Source organism: Stegodyphus dumicola, chromosome 5, assembly GCF_044657685.1.
Source record: "Stegodyphus dumicola isolate Sdum_Otavi_A_Nest chromosome 5, ASM4465768v1".
NCBI classification, from domain to species: domain Eukaryota; kingdom Metazoa; phylum Arthropoda; class Arachnida; order Araneae; family Eresidae; genus Stegodyphus; species Stegodyphus dumicola.
Genome location: NC_140772.1, coordinates 167562154 through 167585528, shown reverse-complemented (window position 1 = coordinate 167585528; position 23375 = coordinate 167562154). Strand labels below are relative to the sequence as shown.

Here is a 23375-nt window from a genome sequence, read left to right as displayed (position 1 = left end):
TGCACGAGAGATTAATAACCATATTAAAGCTGTTACAGCAGGCATCATTTTCCTTAGGTAAACAGTTTTCATATATTTTATTATATTCAAACAAGCAAGCTCTCAAAGTTCTCTCCGAAATCATATCTCCTAACGCAGACAATCCTCAGATGTTTTGCTGAAATCTGCATGACATTCCCTTATTGCGCATAATTTTTCAGAATCGAGATATATTGTTCAAAGAAGCGGAAAAAAAGTCTGTGTAGCCAGCGCGTGAGCTCTCGCCAATTCCATATTTTAAACAACAACAAGATTCAAGTAATGTATCACGTCACACTTGATCATGTTGTTATTTAAAACATGAAATTGGTTGATCGTTTGTAAATAAAATCTAATATGTTATGTTTATAAATTTTATAGCTCAATGTTTATTACTAAACTGATACTCCAGAAAGTAAGTACTGTATGTACGGACTTCCCCGCGCATCTGTAGTTGTTACATCGTTAAACTTGAGAACGTATTGGCCTAGCCATTTTGTTTGTGTACGTTAACGTTTGAAGTTATTGTTTACCCGTAATCATGTTTAAAACGATCGGTCGCCCGCTTGCGGTGAAGCAAGAGCTGTTATCAAATTTTTGAATGCAAGAAATAGTGGACCTTGCGAAATTTATTGTCAGATAAGTGAAACTTACGCAGAGAATGAGTGAAACAATCAGAGTCGTAGCTAGGGTTTTCAGCGCCCAGGGACAACTGAAGATTTCGCGCCCCCTACTGCTTGTCAAGGATGGAAAACATTTAATTCTAAAATGTCGTAACATCAGTTTGGAGCCCCTTGGATTCTGCGCCCGGAGACAGATGCCCCCCTTGTCCTCCCCTCTAGCTACGCCCCTGGAAACAATAGTGCGATGTTGAATGAAGGAAGGGAAAATGTCTATGACGAGGAGCGTAATGGATGCTCGTCATCGATCACCGAAGAATTGGTGCATCGACAAAAACGTTCGTTCTAATAGGTGATTCACGATTTTTGATTTGTCAGTGCATTTTCAAAACATTTCACGATCTTTATTACAAGAAATTGTGACTGAACATTTGCACTTCAAAAACCTGCATTCACCTAGGGTACCGAAAACACTAACGGCCGTTCAAACGGAAACGCATGGCTGCAATGTTTTTATTTTTTCTCTTCGGTTAAAACAAAAAAAGTTGTCTATGATTTCGTAGTTGCCGGTTCTATTTCTCATTCCCGTTATGCCATGATGTTCAAATTGATCGGAATCCTTAAGCATAAATATTTTTTTTTTAATCTGAATCTGCCTGTAATTCTAATGATTGTTTCTCGCGAATCTAAATTTTTTAAAAGTACATTTAACTTCTTTTCCCTCGTCATCTTAGCTTAATTTATGAACTGAAACATTTTCGTTCCCGAGAGTGTTTTTAATTATTAAATCATATTCTTACAATTTAAGATCCCATCTTATGAGTCTAGATGAGAAATTCTTCCATGAATACCTACAATGGCTGCATGGTCCGTATAAACGGTAACAGATGCTTTCTTAAAATAATTCGAAATATTTGCACAGCCAACAGGCCTGCTAATGTTTCTCTCTCGGCAGAGGTAAAATTTTTGTTAATTGAACTAAATATTTTGCTAAAAGATGCTACCGGTTGTCCATCTTGTAGAAGCAGAGCTCCTATCACGAAATCAAATGCATATACGGCAACTTCTAATTTACTGTCAACTTCAGAAAATTTCAAGATGGGAGATTGGATATTAATGCCGCCTTAAGTTTTCAAAAGCTGCGCTCGCTTCTGCCGACCACGTTCGTTGTGCTGAAGCTCATGAAACTTTCCAATGCAAGAAAGATAAATCTGAGCCCCCAAAATGTGCTAACTGCTCGCAGATCGGCCATACAGCCAATTTTAGGGGCTGTGAGAAATTTCCTAAACAGAAAGTGGCTCCTGTTGCCAAAACGTTTGCAGAACGAATTGTGACTAATAAATCTTATGTGCAAGCATTATCTGGCGGACTTGCTCCGGAATCCATGAAAATGATTAATGAGGCCAAACAAGTGTTTCAACAGCTCAATATGTTGGTTTCCTTTATCAAAGAGGCAGGGATTCCTCTTCTATGCAAGAAAAGTCTCAGAAACAATTCTCGACAAATTATTGGCCAGTGTATACTGAATTTGAAAAGAAAACACTGTTTAAAGTCAAGGATTGGTTAAACTCCCCCACTGCCAGCAATTTAATGAAATTAACTACTTCTTCGGAAAGCACGAATTTTATCAAACAATTGAGAACTAAAAAGGCCCCAGGACTTGATGGTATTACGAACACTGCAATCGAGAATCTTCCAATTAATGTTATATGCAGAATTACGTCCATCCTTAATGCCTGTATGACGAATATGTTCTTTCCTGAACAGTGGAAGGTTGCGAAAATTATCATGATCCCCAAGCCTGGAAAGGATCATACGCAACCAGACGGATTTCGACCCATTAGCCCATTACCTGGTTTTGCTAAAATATATGAAAGAATTTTACTAACGAGGATGAAATCTCACTTTAGACAACTGCCGCCGGAGCAATTTGGCTTCCGTGAGCAGCTACCTACAGCAAAGCAATTAGTGAGAATTACTGAATTTGTGGGCCAAGCACTCCACTTGAATTTAAATACAGCTATCCTCATGCTAGATGTGGCGAAAGCGTTCGACCGTGTCTGGCATGAGGGACTAATTTCCAAGCTGATCGATCAAAATTTTGAAAGAGAAATTATCCTTGTGCTTCTTTCATTTATTTCCAGCAGAACTTTTAGAGTCTCTGTAGAAGACACGCACTCCACCGTTAGATATATGCAAAGCGGTATTCCACAGGGTTCTGTCCTTGGGCCGATTCTTTATTTATATAATGTTGCTGACTTCCCGAAAATCCACTACAATAATAGTGCAATTCTAGCATGCTATGCTGACGACACTGCTCTTGCAGTCAGGTCAGCAAATATTAATCATGCAGTTAAAAAACTGCAAGACAATGTTTCTTTCATTGAAGATTTGTGCACACGCTGGAAAGTGCGAATTAACGCACAACGTGAAAAAGAAAAAGAGAAATGCCCCCCTAAAGAAGAATTTGTACTTTTTTAATGAACCTGTGCCGATTGTTAGTAAAGCTAAATACTTTGGTATCACAATTAACAGCCGGCTAACTTGGAATACTGATATCCAAAACGTCCGAAACCAAGCATTGAGAGTTATGAAATGCCTCTATCCAATCATTGGGAAGTACTCCAAACTGAGCCTCCAGAAAAAGAGACTGATTTATCTTTCAACAGTAAGACCGATAATGACATACGCTGCACCAGCTTGGGCCGCTGCAACAACAAAGTGCATACAAAAGCTTCAGACAGTGCAAAATAAATTCTTCAGAATCATGACGAATGCACACTATTTTGTTCGGAATCAAGTGTTGCATAATGATTTGAAAATTGATCCTCTGGAAAAATTCATCCATAAAATCAACACTAACTTCTTCAACGAAGCAGTTAACTGCGAAGAAGCTTTTTGCAGATTAAAAGAAATTCTCTCTCAGGCACCTGTTCTACACATATTTAGGCAAGGATATCCATTAGAACTTCATACTGATGCTAGTAGTCAAGGCTTTGGTGCGGTATTACTCCAATTGTCTGATGATGGTAATTATCACCCAATCCAGTATATGAGTAAGAAGACTTCACCGCAGCAAGAGAAACTCTGTAGTTACGAATTAGAAGCCCTGAAGAAATTTCGAAACTATTTGTTAGGGACTAAATTCAAAATTGTAACAGATTGTAGTGCTTTTCAGAAAACCTTAGATAAGAAAAATTTAACTTCTAAAATTGCAAGATGGGCAATGTTTATTGAAGAATTCGATTATGAAATTGTACATCGTTCAGGAAGCCAAATGAAACATGTTGATGCTTTAAGTAGAAATGCTCTAATTTTAACATCATACACATCTGATGTAACTGAAAAGATTCGGTTAGTACTACAACAGAATGAAGATGAACATGTGAAGTTAATCAAAAATTTAGTTGAGAAGGGAGAAGAAAATGGATTCTTCGTGAGAAATGATATTTTGTACAAATTTGAAAATGGTAAAGATCTTCTAGTAGTGCCCAGAATACTTACAGAATGAAATCATACAGAAGGTACACAAAAAAGGTTACTTTGCTGTAGATAAAACTGTGAATGCCGTAGAGCAAGAATTCTATATTCCTAGACTGAAATGCAAAGTTGAAAAGGTAACTGCTAACTGTATAGAATGTATACTGTACAACAAGAAGCAAGGAAAAGCAGAAGGATTTCTTCATCCTGTACCGAAAGAAAACGTTCCTTTGAGTACGTATCATATCGAATTGATTGGACCTCTTCCATCGACGAACAAGAGATACCAACACATTCTGACTGTTGTCGACGCTTTTACGAAATTTACTTGGTTCTATCCAGTGAAATCACCAACTACGCAAGAAGTTATTTCAAAATTGAAGCAACAACAGACTGTATTTGGAAATCCAGCCAGAAACATTTCATATCGAGGTAGTACCTTTACATCAAAAGAATTTTTAGCGTATTGTACTGAAGAAGGCATAGAACATGTCAAAATTACTACCGGTATTCCAAGAGGTAACGGACAGATTGAGCGAATACATAGAATTTTGATTCCTGTTTTGTCGAAATTATCACACGAGGATTCAACGAAATGGTTTAAGTATGTTCCAGATGTCCAGAGGATAATCAACAGTACAACTATGAGAAGTACGAAATATTCACCGTTTGAGCTTCTCATAGGCATGAAAATGAAGAATAAAGAAGATTTGAGAATTAGTGAAATATTGAATGAAGAATATCTAAAGCAATTGATACAAGAATGAGATGAAATGAGAGAAGACGCTAAAACAACATTTTGAAGATTCAAGAAGAGAACTGTATGCAATTCAACAAAAAACGTAAGAAACTGAAACTGTACAAGATTGGCGACTTGGTAGCCATACAGAGAAAATATGGGACTGGCTTGAAACTACGACCAAAATTTCATGGACCGTATAAAATCATAGTTGTTAGATCAAACGACAGATATGAAGTCGAAAAAGTAGGATGCATGAAGGACCGAATTTGACATCTACTGCGGCTGACCATATGAAGCCATGGTCAAATTGATTTAATGTTTGTATCAGCTCAAAACTTAAGGACCTGATACTCTTTTTTTTTTTTTTTTTGTTTTTGTATTTTTATTCTCTTTGCAGGTAAATCATAATGATGTCCATTCAACAGACATTGAGGACGATGCCTCTTCAGGCTGGCCGAAGCTGTGAGAGTCATCAACCACCAATGCTGAATTAGGATACCAGGATTATGACGTCATCAGCACCGCTCAGCGCAGTAAGAATCATCCGAGACAGCGGGAGATCGCTTTCAGACGTGGACATGAGCAGACGGCTCACTCGTCTTCATGGTTTGCATTAGACACGGTCACATGGTCTAATGCTGATTTTCGCCTTTAGCTGTGATGACTTTAGATGATTATACTATTTTAAACTAGCTGGAATTCACATATCCTATCAACGCCGGAGGAACTCTGTGTAAAGGACTGTCTGTGCATCATTATGTTAATCCTGCATACCGTTAACTTCATCTTTACTTAATTTCTCTTAATTTCTTTTTATTTCTTTCTATTAAATAAACCATATTTATATATTCGTGCTCTCATGATCTGATTTAAAAGGAGAATTCTACATATATTTAAAAAAAAAAAAAAAAAAAAAAAAAAAAAAAATTAGCTGCAACCAACGAAATTTGCAGTGTTGGACATCATCACAATGGGCTGAGATATTTGCCAGCCTCATTACTGATTGAGCAGCCCTTGTTTAGTAGCATAAACGTAATAGCAGTTTCTCCATGCTTTCTTTGACATGAGGTTTGACAACCCCTGGTTAAGTCATTTGGAAACATCTATTACAGAAACTTATAAAGACATTTTTTATAATGAAAGCATGGATTGATGTAAAGGGGAAAAAAAAAAAAAAAACTATTTAAAATGAACATTTTATTAATTTAATGATATTTGAAAATTATTTAACAAGATAATTATTATACATACAATATACATTATAATATAAGCAAAATATATTTCTAATGATGAATCACAAAAATTCAATTTTACAAAAATTCTGAGAAACTGAATTTAATTCAAAAAATAATGTCTTATACAAGTACAAATGAGAAACATTTTAGAAAATCTTTTGCTTGAATATGATATGGCACAAATATACTTTTTTTCTTATTTAATGTAAGATTAAACATGTAACATCTTACATGGTCTTAAAATATAAATTTTTATAAATAAAACAGAAATAATTAAAATTTGGATGGGCTGTGTATTCAAATAAAAAAAATATTTTGAAGAATTAAGTAATAAACTATTTTAAAAATTGTACTATGTTTTTAAGTAAATATGTTCACATACTATACCTCTTAAAAGCTAAGTACAATTTTTCTACTAGGAAATTATCATCCGATATGTCAATTTCAGAGCATAATCAATGAATAATATATATACATGCACGCAAAATATTAATATTACATATCACAGAAGGGAAGTATCATATATCAATAACATGCATAAAGCTATTTCATACTTTTACAAAATATTTTATTATTTATTTATTTACAAGGAAACAATCCTCTAAAAGAAAAATTTCAGGAACATAATGTTTTATTGGAAAAGAAATATCAAGCTCTGTATGATGGTTAAACCAATTATTAATATAACTCGAGAATTTTCATTAATATAAAATATTTGTTACCTGTTTCTTTATTAAAATATTTCCCCACATTTCATTAAAAATATTAACTGCAAAAATTATATGCAATCAAAAATTAAACACTCTGGAAAACATGTCACGACTTCGAATCTTCTGAAAAGTCAACTTTTTCTTGCAAAGATATTCTTCTTTTTATAGGTTCTATTTCATTATTAGTTCTAAGGATACCTCCAAAAGTCGCAGAAGCTTTCCATCTGGGAACATCTATTTCAGATTTGTCAGTAGAAAATTGTTCATTAACAAATATATTATCGTTCATTCCCAAGCTATTTAGACTAACTGTGCTGTTTGAGAATAAAGGATTAGGTTCTAAAGTTTCTTGTAATATTTCTGCTCTAGCAGCAATATCTGCAATGCTAGATGAGGCACTAGCACTTTGACTTTGGGGCATGCTTTTGGTTTGTGAGACAATTTTAGTCAGATCTTCAGAACTGTAAAAAAAAATTTCAGAAAGGATTATATTAATTACAAAGTTGATGACTGTATTTACCAGTATATTAAAATTTATCAGCATATTTAAATAGATAAATAAATGAAATAACACCAAATGGTCATGAATACATTTAAATATAATAAAATTCTTTCTCGCAAGTTCAATTTTTTTATCAGAGAATTCCAATAATTGTACTTAATAATAACCATACTATTCTAAAAATTACTATATGCACAACCCATCATTCATTCATTCAGTTTAAAACTGATATAAATGTTACATCTTAAGTCTTTTAAGTTCTTTCTTTTTTTTTTTTTTTAAAGAGGTGCCAGTCATAGTTGCCATAATTTATTGTAGTCTATTCATATTGCACTATAACAGCTGTGCAATGACATTCTGTTACAAACTGATGTTGCCAGCCACTAAATAGCATTTCAGGCATCCTGCCCTCAAAGCATCCTTGATTTCAAGGTAGAGGATTGTAGTTACAAAAGTGCTAAGCTTAATAATCTGACAGCAAGTGCCTAATAATTCATATTGTTCAAAGCTGAGAAACATCAGATGGGCAATGGCCACGGCTGCTCTTGCACAGGAGTGCATAAAACAAGCTTTTCCATTACCACAATCATACCTGAAATCTTTATCATGGAATTTACTGCAGAGTAAATGGCAAGAGCAATGGTCTACTGGTTTGACTGGAAGATGAGTTTTTAAATTCATACCTAAAGTTTCGACAAAACTATATGCTGTTAATACGGCTTTAACACGGTTTCTTTTGGGACATGGTACCTTAAAGAGCTATCCTCGCAGATTTGGCACAGGCGATTGCTGTAACTGCGGTGGATCAGCTGATCCTGAACATTGTCTTTGATTGTCCAGTATTCAAGCAAACTCTTTTACACAGACCACTGGAGCAATACTGGTCTCAGTGGCTAAAAAAACTTTTGACTAATTGTACAGGTATGCTTCAGCTGTAGAGAGTACTGACACAATGCAGTGTATAGGTACAGATTTCTTCGTCAGCAGAAGAATAATAATATTTTAGTGTAAGAGCTGGGGTGAGGTTCCTAGTTTCTTAGGAGTTACAGTTGTTTTTTGAGAATTGTTTACAGTTTTAGTTGTTCTCCAATTATAAGTAATTGTTATAATATGCAATTAGTAATCATTTGTCCCATGTATTATTAATAATCATTTCTAAATTGTAATATTATCTAGTAATATATTTTAATATGTTGCATGATTTAATAATAAGTCTTGATATGTTTTAATATGTAACTTGTTTTGAGTAATTATAAGTTAAAAGTAATTTTATTATGTTACAAGTAATAATGTGTTGTAATATGTAGTGTTGAATGCTGTTTTTCTTTCATCTTAGAAATTATTACAGCATTTACTATGGCATAAGTTGCATTTGGTTGTATATTTAGTATGATTCTTTATTTAAAATAGGATAATTGTTTCCCCATTGCTCATGGTGACTGCTTCTTTTAACATGTCAAATGCTTAGTTTCAGTTTTTATGTACTTATTTGTAATTGTACTTCGTGATTGGTACATGCTCTGATTTGCAGACAAATTCATCTGTAATCGGTCTGCCTCTCTTACAATTTGTTTCGACATGGTCATACTTTTTTTTTAATTGTGGAAAATTTTTATAGCACATTTACAGTACTACTGAATGTTGTTTATGTAACAACAAGATTAACAAAATGCATACATGTTCTTGCTCTTATTTAGTTTTATTTGACTTCACACCACAGTTTCTGTGTATAACCTAATTGTTCGAATCTTTTCTTATATATTGTTTATTTCAATAATTTTAACATTGTATGACTAGAATTATGCTTATCGATGAATATCTGATGTACTCCTGGTGTTTGATACTGCAACTTTTTATAATATGTATTGATTTGTAACACGTATTTTTTTAAAATGTATTAGGTTATGATCTGTCTTTTGTTCTTACAATGATAATATGTAACATGTAATTATATTAAGCATTATGTAACAATATGTAATATGTTTTGTGTAATTTAATGTAATTAGTAAGTTTTATATGAAATAAGTAATATTGTATGTATTTGAACCAGTATAGTATATCTTTGCATATATCTCTTACTTGCATTAATAACCAGGTTTTGAATACAAATGTAATAATGTGTAATAATATGTAGTGTTGACTATTGCACTTAGAATTACTTTAATTTAGAGACTGACTTTCTTTGTATATCTCTTCATATACCTGGCACGAACTTATTTATACTATGTTCTATCTTACTGCTAAATATTCCTGTTTGAATCTGCGCATAATCAAATTTTGTTTTGGCTTATATGAACCAGTGAATATTTGGAATGACATACCTACTAAATAATACAAAATTATAACATCTGATTTCTTATAAACGTTATAACATTTTTCATTCAAAAGCAACAGCATAAAGTGCTTAGTTATATCTGAAGGAATCTTTTGTTCAACGTCATGAATACAAGTTTCTCAATATTATGCTATCTGTTCTTGTGTAGATTAACATACAATTGTACTCATAGTTATTTCTCCTGGCACATTTATGACCAAGTATGGAAACATAATGTTTGTTCAATATTGTGTATATCTGGTGTGATCTTCTTTAACTCATTGTTACGATTATATGATCACCGTTAACTGTACTGGAATCAACAATCATCTTGATTGAACTTTTGGATTTTATTACTATGATTTAGTACAAATTCCAGTACCTCTGAGTCATATGACTTGAATCTTGCATGAACTGCACAACACTTTGCTTTCGACAAAACATTTAGTCCTGATTTATGTAACATAAATTATGTTCATTTACACTTGAATTTGGATTCTAGAGAACAGACTTGATTCTTTCATGACTATATACTTCATTTCAATAGCGTGCAGATTCTGAACAGGGTGTTGATCCTTATTTCTCATTTAAATTTGTTTTTCTATTATATATGCCTGGCATTTATCTAACTATGATCTTCTACTTTAAAAGTTTTGCATTTATTGTTACCATGTTTGTTACTGTAGGTTGCTGTCAATTACTGTCTTAACTAATCTGGAAAATCTTATTATAATAACTTCAGATGTATTTCTTAAACGTATGCAACTCTGTATTTTGTACAAATGTAAATTTGAAATTTTGACTTTGACAATTAATGTCCGACTGATCTGTTTTGGCCCTGACCTAAGGTTGTGGCTAGTAGATAGTAGATGGTTTTACCTCTGAGTAACATATTCCGTTTGTTGCCTTTAGGCTAACTTAGGTCAGAAGCTGCTCAGTAGGTCAGTGTTGTTGTGTCTAGATTCTTACCTTCTCCAAGTCCTATACTGTCGATTGCATGTGAAGACTCAAATGCTTTCAGCAGTGTTAATGCATGCTTAATTGAAATTGTCAACTTTGTTGCTTGTGGAGCATGAAACTAATGTGGCAAAATCCATTTTTATTTCAGGTGCCTTTTGTATTTATTCTGATTTTAACAAAATAACCATTCATTTCATGAAACTGTACATACTGTTAGAGTTGCCATCTAGTTCATTCTGTGTCAGTGTTTATGTTTGGTGCTACGTTGCACCCTAATAACATAAAAGAAATGTCTTATATATGATTAATATAAAATATTAATAATATAAAGAACTGTGTTACATATAAGATATGCATTAAAGTAACCGTTAATGTTATAGAAATAATAAAATACAGCATTTTTTAGTGTTACATGCTAAAAACCTTCCAAGAAAAGTGATATAGCTATGACACCATTTTTCTTTGACCTAACAATAAAAGTAAAGACCCAAGATATATTTGTTTGGAGCGGGATGTTGCTCATACTGGTTTTCTTATGTCGGCATAGCAAAGGAGAAAGAAGAATAATTAGATCCTAAGTAGCTCAAGTTTAGTTAACGTAGCAAATTGTACTCTTTCTTAACTTTCTAATATGATCCAGTTTATTACTTTGTAGACTATTATTAGTAAAGCTAGCTTATCAAAGTTTGAATGTTCAATTATGTCAAAAAGAGTTTTTAAAATGAAAGCACGTTTCGAAGTCAATCATGCAAAAAACGTTATTGCTGGGATAAAGGCATTCAACAGCGAGATTAACTATTTTGGCAAGGGCAAATTCTGCAGTATTACTCAAATATAAACTTTTCATAATTAGAAAAGATACATGACCTCAGGTATTTAAAGTAGTAAAGATTTACCCTGTGTTCTATCTCTCAAGTAAAAGAACAGGCATGACAAACATTAACGAATGATTATTTTGGAAATCATTTCATATCCAAGGCTGATTTTATTTACTGGATGATGCAAAAATTGTTTTGATTATAGACAGCAGTTCACCTCACACATCATTCAGTTTGAACAAAACATTTTAGAAAAAGATGACATTTATTTCTTACATTTAGTTCCAAGTTATACAACCATCATTCAGCCAGTAGATATTGAAGAGCTGCACGCATTATAATCTAGATATAAATCTTTTTTAAATCCATGCTAAATTTTCTGAAGAACAGTGGCAAAAACATTCAAGAATTTTTGAAATATTTTAACATAAAATTTAATGGAGAGATTAAAAATGGAGAGACTGCAAAGTCACAGGAGGATGTGCCTGCAGATATTTTTTAAAGTGCTGGGCATAATTTAGAGCTAGCTATTATATTTTCTGGAGATGATGATGATAGCTGTTGAAGGTGTTTGGATATCATAAGCAAAAGGCAAAATTTTCCAATTAATTAAATTTATTAATAAAGGCGGAAAAGAGAGAATATGATTCAACAGAAGTTTTTCATTGCAATGACAATACCTAAATTATCAGTTGACTAACAGACAATGAAATCTGTAGTATGGATTTACATCCAGAAATTAAGTCTACATATAAAATTAAAGAGAGGTATTATCACAAAAAACAAAGCAACTTTTACACTGACATATAATTTTACTAGATTTAAACTGATGGCCTAAAATCTGAAAATTTCTGAAACCCAGAATTGCAGAAGTTTTGACGATTCTGGATCTTGGACTTTGTACACCACACAGTATTACTTAAATATTTTTTTAGAGAAGTCTTCAAGTTCTAAGAAGATTAAAGAGAATTATTAGTCTTATAAACAAGATATAACAATTAAAACGATTTATGGTTTCTTGAGCTTGTCAACCTAATTACACATTTAATACTAACATTATAATGAACAAAACATGTTAAGTGTAATAAGTATTGCTCTTTTGTCTAATAAGATTTCTCATTTTACTAGACATAGATTTTTTTTGTTGCAATGGAAAACAATCATAACTAGGATTGTTCTCTTTGTATATCATTTTATTCCCACAGTCATAAGTTGTGTGCATTACCTTACACTTCGTTCACCTTTTTAGATTTTTTAGAAAATTTGTCATGCTGGTTTAAAAACCATCCTTCACTAGACTACCCTACTCTGCCATTTTCTGGTCATAATTTAATCAAAATAAACTTAATTATTAAAACTATAGTCAGTCAACTAAAAATCATTCAATAAAAAAGATACCTTCATTTTAATTACATAATCCCAAATTATTTTCTTGAAGATTAGCATTCTATACTAATAATGTTCTGAAACGCATATGTAAAGGTTATCAGTTACAGAAATAACAACAATAAAGAATTTTTGACTTAGAAAACTTTTATTTTTTTTTTATTTCTAAAATAATAATTTTTTTATATGCTAATCTATAAAAATATTTTTTCACCTTTATTCATAACGTTAGAAACTCATGAATAATTTTCTATTACCTGTGATGTCGACTAGATGGCAAACTATTGCATTGCCTAGGTTGAGGTAATTTTTCTTTCTGAGCATTTCGATGTATTTCAATTTCATCACAAGCTTTTCCCAAAAGGGCAATACTAATGCAAACTTTTGCACTCATTAAGCTAAAAAGAAAATGATTTTTAATAATTTTAATAGTCACAATTATTTCTTATTTTATATGTAGATATTTGAATAAGCTCATTTTTATTGATTAAAACTCTCAGGTGCTTTAAAAACAAATAATAAAAGAAAAAGAGAGAATAAAATAACTAAGGTTTTTAATTTCTCCTACATTTGGTCACAAATGATTACACATTACTCAATATTTGCATTATTATGCAATATAATACTCCCACTTTATTGAAATGGTTGTCTGATTTATAAATTTGTATCCAGTTAAGAATATGGAAGTGGTAAAAGTAGTTTTGAATGTATTACCTTCTACTTTTAGAAAACAGAATTTTGACACATGTTGATTTATTTTCATTATATTATTTTTCATACAGCTATAGGGAAGTAATGCAATAGAAGATCTGAAGAGAAAAATGCAATTATACAGGAGCTATTCAAAACTTTAAAAGTGAAAGATCTAAGCATGGTATTATAGTGGCTATCAGTAAAATGTATGTGAAGAGATTTCGGAAAACATCAGAAAGGAGTCACTTCGCAAACATAATTCATTAAGAAGCCTTGGTGCTGTACAGGAGGCACAGAATGCAAGGAATAAAAAAAAAAAAAAAAAAAAAGAGCTTAGGGTGTGGTGTGGCATTACGGCAAGTTTCATTCTTAGTCCTTATTTTTTTGAGGAGTTACGGCCATCACGACCTTTAAACATGTTTGGTTACTGCACATGTTGCAAACATTTGCAGTTCCTCAACTGAAACAGTTTCTATGCAAGATAAAGCCCTCAACCCATACTGGGCGAGCAGTACAACAGTCATAATGACAACATTTCACAGATGATAGAGTATTAAGCCAGTATTTACGTATAGCATGTCCTCCTTAATCCCTTAATTTGACACTGTGTGATTTTTGGCTTTGGGGATACTTAAAATCTAATTAGTTCCATGGATGTGTTGTAAACCTCAATGGCCTAAAAGATCATATAACACAACATGTGTGAAACATCACTCCTAATTCATTTTATTTCATGATTGAGAACGTGGTGCATGTTCTGGATTATGTCCCCCAGCTCAATGGCCATGTGAAACCTGAACTTGTTTGGCACCACCATCATGCACAAGCATAAACACATTATCTGTACTATTTTTCAGTAAATTAGGTATGTCATCCAGTTTTACGTTTTCATTCTATATTCTTGTATTACACATTATACATTGAAAAGCGGCATCTATTGCAATTAATTTTTTTATTATTCCATTCTTCTTCCCCCTTCTCAGTTACTGAGTTTTAGTGAGTGCACTGATTTTTGTTTCATTCGGATCATTTCTTTAGGCTACAGACCGCTCCAAATAGAGATACTTATTTTATAACAACCTGGTGTGTATATATATATATATATATATAATTACAAATCAATTTTTCTGAAAACAAAACACAAACATGCCTAATTATTTTTGCACATTAAGCTGCAGAAAAATTATCATTAAAGTAAGAAATTTAGAACTAATGTTTCACAAAGAACAGAAATTTAAATTCATAATTAATAAATTTCAAATAATCATAGAAATGCAACCATACATTTAAAAATGCTAAAACCAAAACATTTCAAACAAGCAAAACCCCTCTTCAAAAATTAAAGAAACATGAACAAAAATGGAAGAGGAATTCAATCAATCTCAACGTCACTTCATCAGGGAGGAATATCATGGGATATATTACACCATATCTATTGGTATAAAACACTAAGATCTCCCACAGTTATGAAAAATATGCATAACATGAAACATAATATACACTGGTGGGCAAAAGTGAATGATAGCAAAGGTTTTTAATATCTAGTATTATGTAACATTATTTTAAAACTGTTACAAAGCACACCACAGCATTGTCGAGGTGTAAGATTATGGGAAAATTAATCAAGAAAGGAATCCAAATGATGCAAAGAACCTTTTTTCAAAAGTATGTTCCAAGCACAACAGGATGGAAGACAAAATGTATATGAGAAAGCCAAAGGCAAGGAAAACACAGTCCTCAGTTGGAGATATGATTACCTTTGACAGCAATGATATTATACCATTTCTTTTCATGCTCATTACAAGTTTTTGAGTAGACTGTGGTGATGTCATCCATAAAAGAAACTCAAGGACTACAGCACCTCAGAAAAAAAAAAAACACATGCGAGGGAAGAAACTTCAGTACAATAGCAATCACCAGTGACTACAATACAATAGCTGTCACTAATGATTGAAATTCCTTGGATGATATTCACCAGCCATTATGCCTCTACAAATGAGTTCCTTTCAACAATATTCCTGTCTTCTCTAGACTGGATGTCCTAGTTTAGATGTCCAGAATCACTAAAACTAAAGACCTTATTCATGACCCTTTTAAAATCAGCGTTAACTAAGATTTGATGAGTCATATGGTTCTCACTAAGAAAGGATTAATATTTATGCTCACATCATAAACAATTCCTAAATCATCAGTATTCCATAAAGCACACATCCCTGTTGAGTTCTTAATCCTTCTGGTTCCTGGCACCACAGAGGAAGCACTATCTTGAATGGATAAGGCATCAATAGATACACTGTCCTTATCAAGTGAACAACCACTTGTGTGCAGCCTCCTGGTCACAATAAAACATGGTACAGGCATCCACTAGTAACTACATCTTTTGTGATTTCATTCACTGTTAATCACTTATTGTGGGACAAGATCATGGTCCTCAAACATCATCACTAATTGCTAATACTTAGCCTTTGGATAGCTGTTCCTGTTGTTTGAAATTCTGTCCAATCATGCAACACTACGCCACATGTAGTTCCAAACCAGTCAGCTATTTAGTCACCTTCTTTCAGTTCCCCAATGAGATTTGGGATAACCTTGAGCAAAGTTATCCAAATACTGTTTAGGGGATTGTCAATTAGACATATCACACTTTGATACTAACTCGATGTTGTTCAATCCATGCACTCTGTGCAATAATTTTTACTGATATGCTGGGCATTATTTGCTCTCTATTAGTTTACATCCTTCTTGCTTGCATAGCTGCTAACCTTAAAATCCAAAAAGTTGGGAGAATTTTGTGAGAAAACTGAGGGGGGTGATGGTGATACCATTTCAGAGGAGCTCCAAATTGACTTAAATTCATTTTATAATATATGGTTCAGGTTACTGAACTATTTGTAATGCAGTCCTGTAAAATATATTAGCATTTAATTAGATATTCTAAATTTTATACTGTTTGGCTAATTTTCTTATACTTTTATACTAAGAAAAATTACAAATAGGGAAGAAAAGCTTTTATTTATCAACACAATTTTAACACTTTGCGGGCCGCTGTCACAACTTTTGCTCGCCAACGGTTATCGGCCGCTGTCACGCTGGCATGACTTTTGCTCGCCAACAGTTATCAGCCACTGTCACATACGCGTGACTTATTTTCGCCACCGACGATGCTTCACATCGATGTTTGTATAGATAGACATACTATAGCAAAACATTTGACCATCAGGAAAATTTGGTTTCAACTGTCTTCCTCTCCCAATTCACCAGACTGTCTATTATTGAAATCTTTTTTCATGGACGCTGTTTTGTTAGTTTGAGACTGTCTTTTGCTGCCTTCAAATATCGGAAACTTACGTTAGATTTAAAGATATCCTTCAAAATGCTCTTTGATGAGGAAATATATGCTGATCTGTTATCAGAAGAGGATAATTGCTCTGATAGTGAAAGTGATTCGGACAGTGGGAGCGATATAATTGTGAGACGATTAAAAAATAAGGGAAAACGAATAATTAGTGAATCTGAAAGTGATGAAGAGAATTTTGTGGCAAATGATTGGTCAGAAGTTGATTTTAAACCTAACTTTCATGCTTGCCTGGAACGGTTTGGGTTACACATACCATACACACCAGATATATTATCAACTGTGGAATTGTTCATTGGAGACGATTTATATAGTTTATTTGCCACACAAACAAACTTATATCATAATCAGCAGAATAATGACAACAACAATACATCAACAAAGAATAAAGCTTGGATTGATACAAATGTTTTGGAAATGAAAAACCTTTTGGGGCTTGTTATCCTAATGGGAATAGTAAGAAAACCAGAACAAGACGATTATTGGACTACTCACCCTGGATTACATACACCTATTTTTGGGAATACTATGCCAAGGAACCGATTTCGGCAGTTATGGAAGTATTGGCACTTCAGTATAATGAGCATTGCCAAGAAAGGCTAGATAAAATAAAACCAGTTTACTCGTACCTGGTAGAAAAGTTTCAAAAAATTTATAAACCCGAGAAAGAATTATCGCTGGATAAAGGTATCATTCCATGATGGGACAGGCTATATTTTCATACATATATTCCTGCGTAAATTATAAAATATGGAATTTTAGTCCGTATGGTGTGTGAGGCGACATCTGGTTATATATGCAATTTAGAAATATATTGCGCACAAGGAAAATCGCTAATTGCGACAATATTGTTCGTGCTATCGGCATATTTAAATTTATGGCATGATGTATATATAGACAACTATTACAATAGTGTAAAGGTTGCAGAGGAGTTACTAAAGCATAAAACAAACATCTGTGGCACAATTAGAATAAACAGAGGAGTGTCAAATTGTTTAAAATCTGCTACATTGAAAAATAAGTCAATGGAATTTCATAGAAAAGGGAAAATTATGGTACAAAAATGGATTTCGGCCAAAAAACTGATAATGATGATTTCTATGATACATTCAGCAGACATGGTCGAATGTGTGAGTAAAAGAACCAAAAAGAAGTGCATTAAACCAATTTGCATACAAGAGTATAATAAATTTATGAAGGGTGTTAATCACAGTGATCAATACCTATTGTATTATTCCATACTTGGCAAAACAAAAAAATGGACAAAAAAAACCCGTTTTATATCTCATAAACTGTGCATTACTCAACGTGTTCCAGATATACATAAAAAATTCTGAAAATCCTATTAGATTCAAACAATTTTTACTAAACATTGCACTAGCATGGATTAATGGGAATGAATAGGAGCAACAATCAAGATCAGCTGCTCAATGTGATAAAAGATCGCTGAGGTTTGATCCACCAGGCAGACTTACTACGGACATGAGAAAACATAGAATAACACACATTAGTGATAATGGGAGAATTCAAAACCCGCGAAGGGCCTTTAAAGTCTGCACTGCCGCCAAGAAAAGAAGTTCCACTTCATACATGTGTTCTTCCTGCAATGTTTCTCTGCATGTTGGAAAATGTTTTCAGAATTATCATACTAAAAAGAACTATGGATCCTAGGAGTTAAATTTTTTAAATAAAACGTTTTAGTACTAATTAAAAAGTATAATTGAAATAAAATGGAATAAAAATAGTGTAACAGTTATTTTAGTGCTTTCTATAATAATAATTATATACCAACTACTTATGTTTCTAAAAATTGTGTAAAAATCACCGTTAGCGAGCAGTAGAACCTGCGTGAAACGGTGGCAGCGTAACGGCGCTTCGATAAATGCGCGGCCCGCAAATTGTTAAATACAATAAAAATAAAATTAATAATTAGTGTATATTATATTTTTCTGCATAAAGTTAGTAATGTCCCATATAACCAAGTAAAGTAAATAACAAATGTTAACTGATTAAATATTATCTGATGTATATTATATTTTTCTGCATAAAGTTAGTGATGTCCCATATAATGAAGTAAAGTAAATAATAAATGTTAACTGATTAAATATTATCTGAATCTTCATACAAAAATCTACAAATGTTTGCAATAGGTTAAGACAACTCAGATAAAATTAAATGTAATAAGAAAAATTTTTCTGCTCTAGGGGTGGAGAAACAAATCTGCATAATTAGTTTATTTATTGCTAGAAAACATTTTCCTTAATAAAGGCTAAAGATTAAAAACTGGGCGATGCAGAGATCTACCAGGAGACATGATAAAAAATCATGAGAGTTCCCAGCTATGGTGCTTGCTAGTGATTAATTATAACCCTTCCAAAATGTCAACAGTTCATCATGTTACATATATACACAAGGTTTATCATAAAAATAAAAATTTAATTTTATCAAAAGACAACAGCAGATATAATTTAATATTAAGTTTCCTTCTTCCAGTGTTTCAAACTTAAAAATTCAACAATTTTTTAATGTTCAAGATGTCATTTCACTTCTGAAGTAGATAAAGAATTATCTGGTTCTTCAATATATATTAAAACCAAAATCTTGTTTCATTAATTCACAAATTGATATAATGATATAATATATTTGGAAAAATAATCTGATACTGATAGTTCCTGCTGTTCAATATTTTTCAGAAAATCTCAAATTATTCAATTGAATTTGAATTTTTAAATATTCACTTTCTTTCCATACTGTTTTACACTTTTTGTTTTTGAACATTATATTCTATTAATAAAAAAATTTTGAAGTCACTGAAATAAAATACTCAAGATAAAATTGTAATAAAATATTCTAAGTTACAACTTTTTTGGATGTGAAGAGCATAATTATAAAATAAAAAATAAAATTGTTTTAAAGATTTATACAGACAGAGGTTTAGTTTTTTTCTCTTTCACCAGAGAATATTTAAAATTTATGCTTAAGTTCCCTGATATGTTTCATGCTATTAAGATTAACTTCCCAGACTAAAATAAAGTTTTCAGGTTGCTTTCTTTCTTTTTTTTTTTTAAAAAAAAATTGTAAACACTCACATTAAAGCTTTTACCATACATGGATTATGAAAGGATCATCAACATTCATACACTAATAAAGAATTAAATGGATTTCTGCTTAATAGTGAAAAAGTTCTATGTGTAAAAGATACTGTTATAAGAAATTTTTATAAAGTTAATATTATTAACCAATCACCATTAACTTATTTCAAAATGACTAAATATTTAATAATTTAGCTATGCATTTAAATAGTAAATGAAATAGAAGACTATTATTACAACATAAAATGACATATATACCACAAGTAAACAAGGAAGAAACAAAGATATCCTCCAAAACCAACAACTGGTATAGATCCAATAACTACTCTGAGGACCAAAGCACCAAGTGGAAGAGGAATGAAACCCATTCTTCGAGATATCAAGTCAGAATGATCCGCAAATGCCTGAAAGTTTAAGAAAAGCATTTAATTTAGAGAATTTCAACATAAACATAAGTCATTAAATGAAAAATACTGCTACCTTGTTATGAAAAATATATACTATCTATGTATACTTTATTATTTTTTCCCCAAATATAGGATGCTAGTAAATCTAATAAAATCTAAAATCACTATAATAATAAATCTAAAGTGATAAGATTTACATAATATTACTTTTGTAACTTTTAGAATTATATTCTTATTTAAAAGACAAATGTTTATCTGAGTATAAATACCTGTAGAATACAGTAACTTTGATTATTTTAAACAAATTGATACTCAGAAATAATCAAAATTATTCATTAACCATATACTTGATATAAAACTTAAAGCAAACTACCTTTGGAAATATATTAATACCTGAAAATTATTTCCACTAAAAATATTTCTCTGAAAAACAGTAGTTTTACAGCAGACTTCATGTCATTAATATAAAAAGCCACTTTTTTGGCCATAGCCTTGGGTTTGGGTTTAAATTCTGGAGAAGACTGGAACTTAAAATACTGTTGAGCCGCAAGTTCTCTTGAGTGGTTTGTAGGCACAGCAAAGGGTGAGGGAACCTTTGGACCTATCTCACACATGCTCTGCATCAAAATTGAGATGGAGCTTCTCCCTTTTTTTGTGAGTGTGATTTGTTTGCTCCCTGTGAAGCACCTTGGGATTTGTTCTTAATGAAATGGTTAAATGATTGAAGGGTATTACAACTCCCAATAAATGCATTAAGTTGCAAGTGTAGGGACATTTGGAACAACATGTTTATTAGAGCTATAATAACTATAAAGATAATACTGCAAGTTGATTGCAATTTCATTAGACTCCGATTCAAATAAAGATTAGGAATGAAATATTTTTTGCAGAAATGAAGCACTTAAAAACAATTGATCTTGCAGTCTTCTCAAGAGAACGGGGTAAGAAAAGAGCGATTCAAAGCCCTCAAATTATTCCAATGAAACATTTTCAGTTGCAATTAGAATTATGCTTAGCAGATAATCATCCTATACTTTCATGATATCATCAAGTTAATTAGCGATTTGGGCTTATTAATTATTTGGTATTTATTTATAGTACACTGAAAAGTATAGCTAGTTAATTTATTCACTAGCTTTTTTAAACTAAAGATAACATGATATGAAATATATTACTATATAAATTATATACTTCAATTTCTTCAGAAACGTAATATAATGATGAATCTTCTAATGGCAACTATCTATAAAAGTGACCAGCATTTCTGATAAAATAAATAAAAAATGTCACTCTGCCTTTAAAGACGAGACAAACTGTCATTTTAGAGAAGATTAATTTTAATTGTTTTTTCACACACTTTTTAAATGATTATGGAAAACAACTAAGTTAACCTAATAAAGAGGAACATTTTTCCTGGAAGATTTAATACTAATTACAAAAGAATGTATTGCTATCTGTGATAAATAAAACACATATAATACCTCCGAAAAAAGTTTTACAAAAAACAAAAGAAAATGCCATTCTAAACTTACATTTTTCAACTTACAGCTTGCTAAATCATATGCTAGACTAACAGTGTAATCACGGTATACCTTGAAAAAAAAAAAAAAAAAAAAAAAAAAAAAAAAAAAGATTTTAAAAAGCAGAATATATTTAAAGCTATAGAAAACAAACTTAAATTTTTACTATATAACTTCAAAAAATTTTTTATAAATATTTTTGTAGAATTAACCCACCTCAAAAGTAATTTCATTAAACCGAGTAATGAAGGCATGTTTCATCCAATCAACAAACATTTCAGCAAGAATTACACCAATACAATATGGTAATAGTACCATAAATTGATCTAAAAAATAGTAAACAAATTACAATTTATGCCAATATAATTTACGAGTATTTTAATACAACAAATATCCATGGAAATAACTGTTTACAATTTATATAACACACTTGTTTCTGGAAATGAAACTACTACTCTAAAAGCTTATTTCTATACTGATAAATAAATACACTGAAGCCCGGACTACATTCCAAGTTAACTTCAAGAAATACAAAAAAAAAAAAAAAAAAAAAAAAAAAAATTCAGATTTTAAATTAAGTTTAAAGAGGCATTTTTTTAACGTTTTGTGTGTTATCATTACTTATTAAATATCATGTTCTATGCACTTAAGCCATAAAATTTAGTTCAAGAGCAATATTGCATAATAAGTTTTAAATGAGCATATCTTTAAAATCTCTGATACAGTTTCGCACGCTGGAGATAAAAATGTTTTTTCTGTACAATGTTGCCATTGCTCACTTTAAAATCCTTGAGTTTGTTAATAAAAAATTTGTTGCATATCTTTAAAATCTCCGATACAGTTTCCCACGCTGGATATAAAAATGTTTTTTCTGTACAATTTCTGTACATTGCTCACTTTAAAATCCTTGAGTTTGTTAATAAAAAATTTGTTTAAGTTTTAAAAATGTAAAATCGAAAATAAAACAAATTCCAAATTTCAAATTTGGGCTTCCATATGCCCATATTCGCAGGAGGATTACGTTATTCAAAATTTGATGGCTCTAGGTATCATTATTTTATCACAATGCAAGAAACATACATACATTTATGTGATTCTTCATTGTTTAATTTCTTTAAATATAATACAGGACGATAATATTTGGTGGCAACAATTTTAAAAGTGAAACAAAGCTTGTAGTGAATCAATGTAAAATGCCAAAACAAAATTAATGTCCCTCTGGGCAAATTGCCCCTTTGGACTAAAAAAAAAAAAAAAAAAAAAAAAAAAAAAAATTATTTATATCCTTATAAACAATAAATATAAGGAATAAAGTTAATTTATATCCTTTTATACAAAACAAAGCTTATCGAGATCGAGTTTACATCTAAGGAAAGTACAAGTGCTATGCATGCACTGTTATATCATTATCTTGCGATGCTTAGCAACAGTTTCATGGTCAACAAGATAATATGTAAGTACCATTTTATCATGTTGGTAGCATGTTATATTTGCAGAAAAGTCAAAATTTAATACATTTGAAT

At 31.6% G+C, this 23375-nt stretch overlaps 1 protein-coding gene across 2 annotated transcripts in view; it reads right to left on the bottom strand.

Annotated features, from left to right (window-relative positions):
* Positions 1–6042: 6042 nt before the first annotated feature.
* The window catches only part of LOC118187316 (transmembrane anterior posterior transformation protein 1 homolog), a 48739-nt gene continuing 31406 nt past the window's right edge, over positions 6043–23375 (bottom strand). For both annotated transcript variants that reach the window (XM_035357510.2, XM_085817352.1), the window contains 5 exons: positions 22069–22178; positions 21865–21924; positions 20184–20329; positions 13043–13183; positions 6043–7266 (listed from right to left, as the gene is read on the bottom strand). In XM_035357510.2, the coding sequence (XP_035213401.1) occupies positions 6912–7266; positions 13043–13183; positions 20184–20329; positions 21865–21924; positions 22069–22178 (812 nt within the window). In that variant the 3' untranslated portion in view covers positions 6043–6911. The remainder of the gene's footprint in view (positions 7267–13042; positions 13184–20183; positions 20330–21864; positions 21925–22068; positions 22179–23375) is intronic.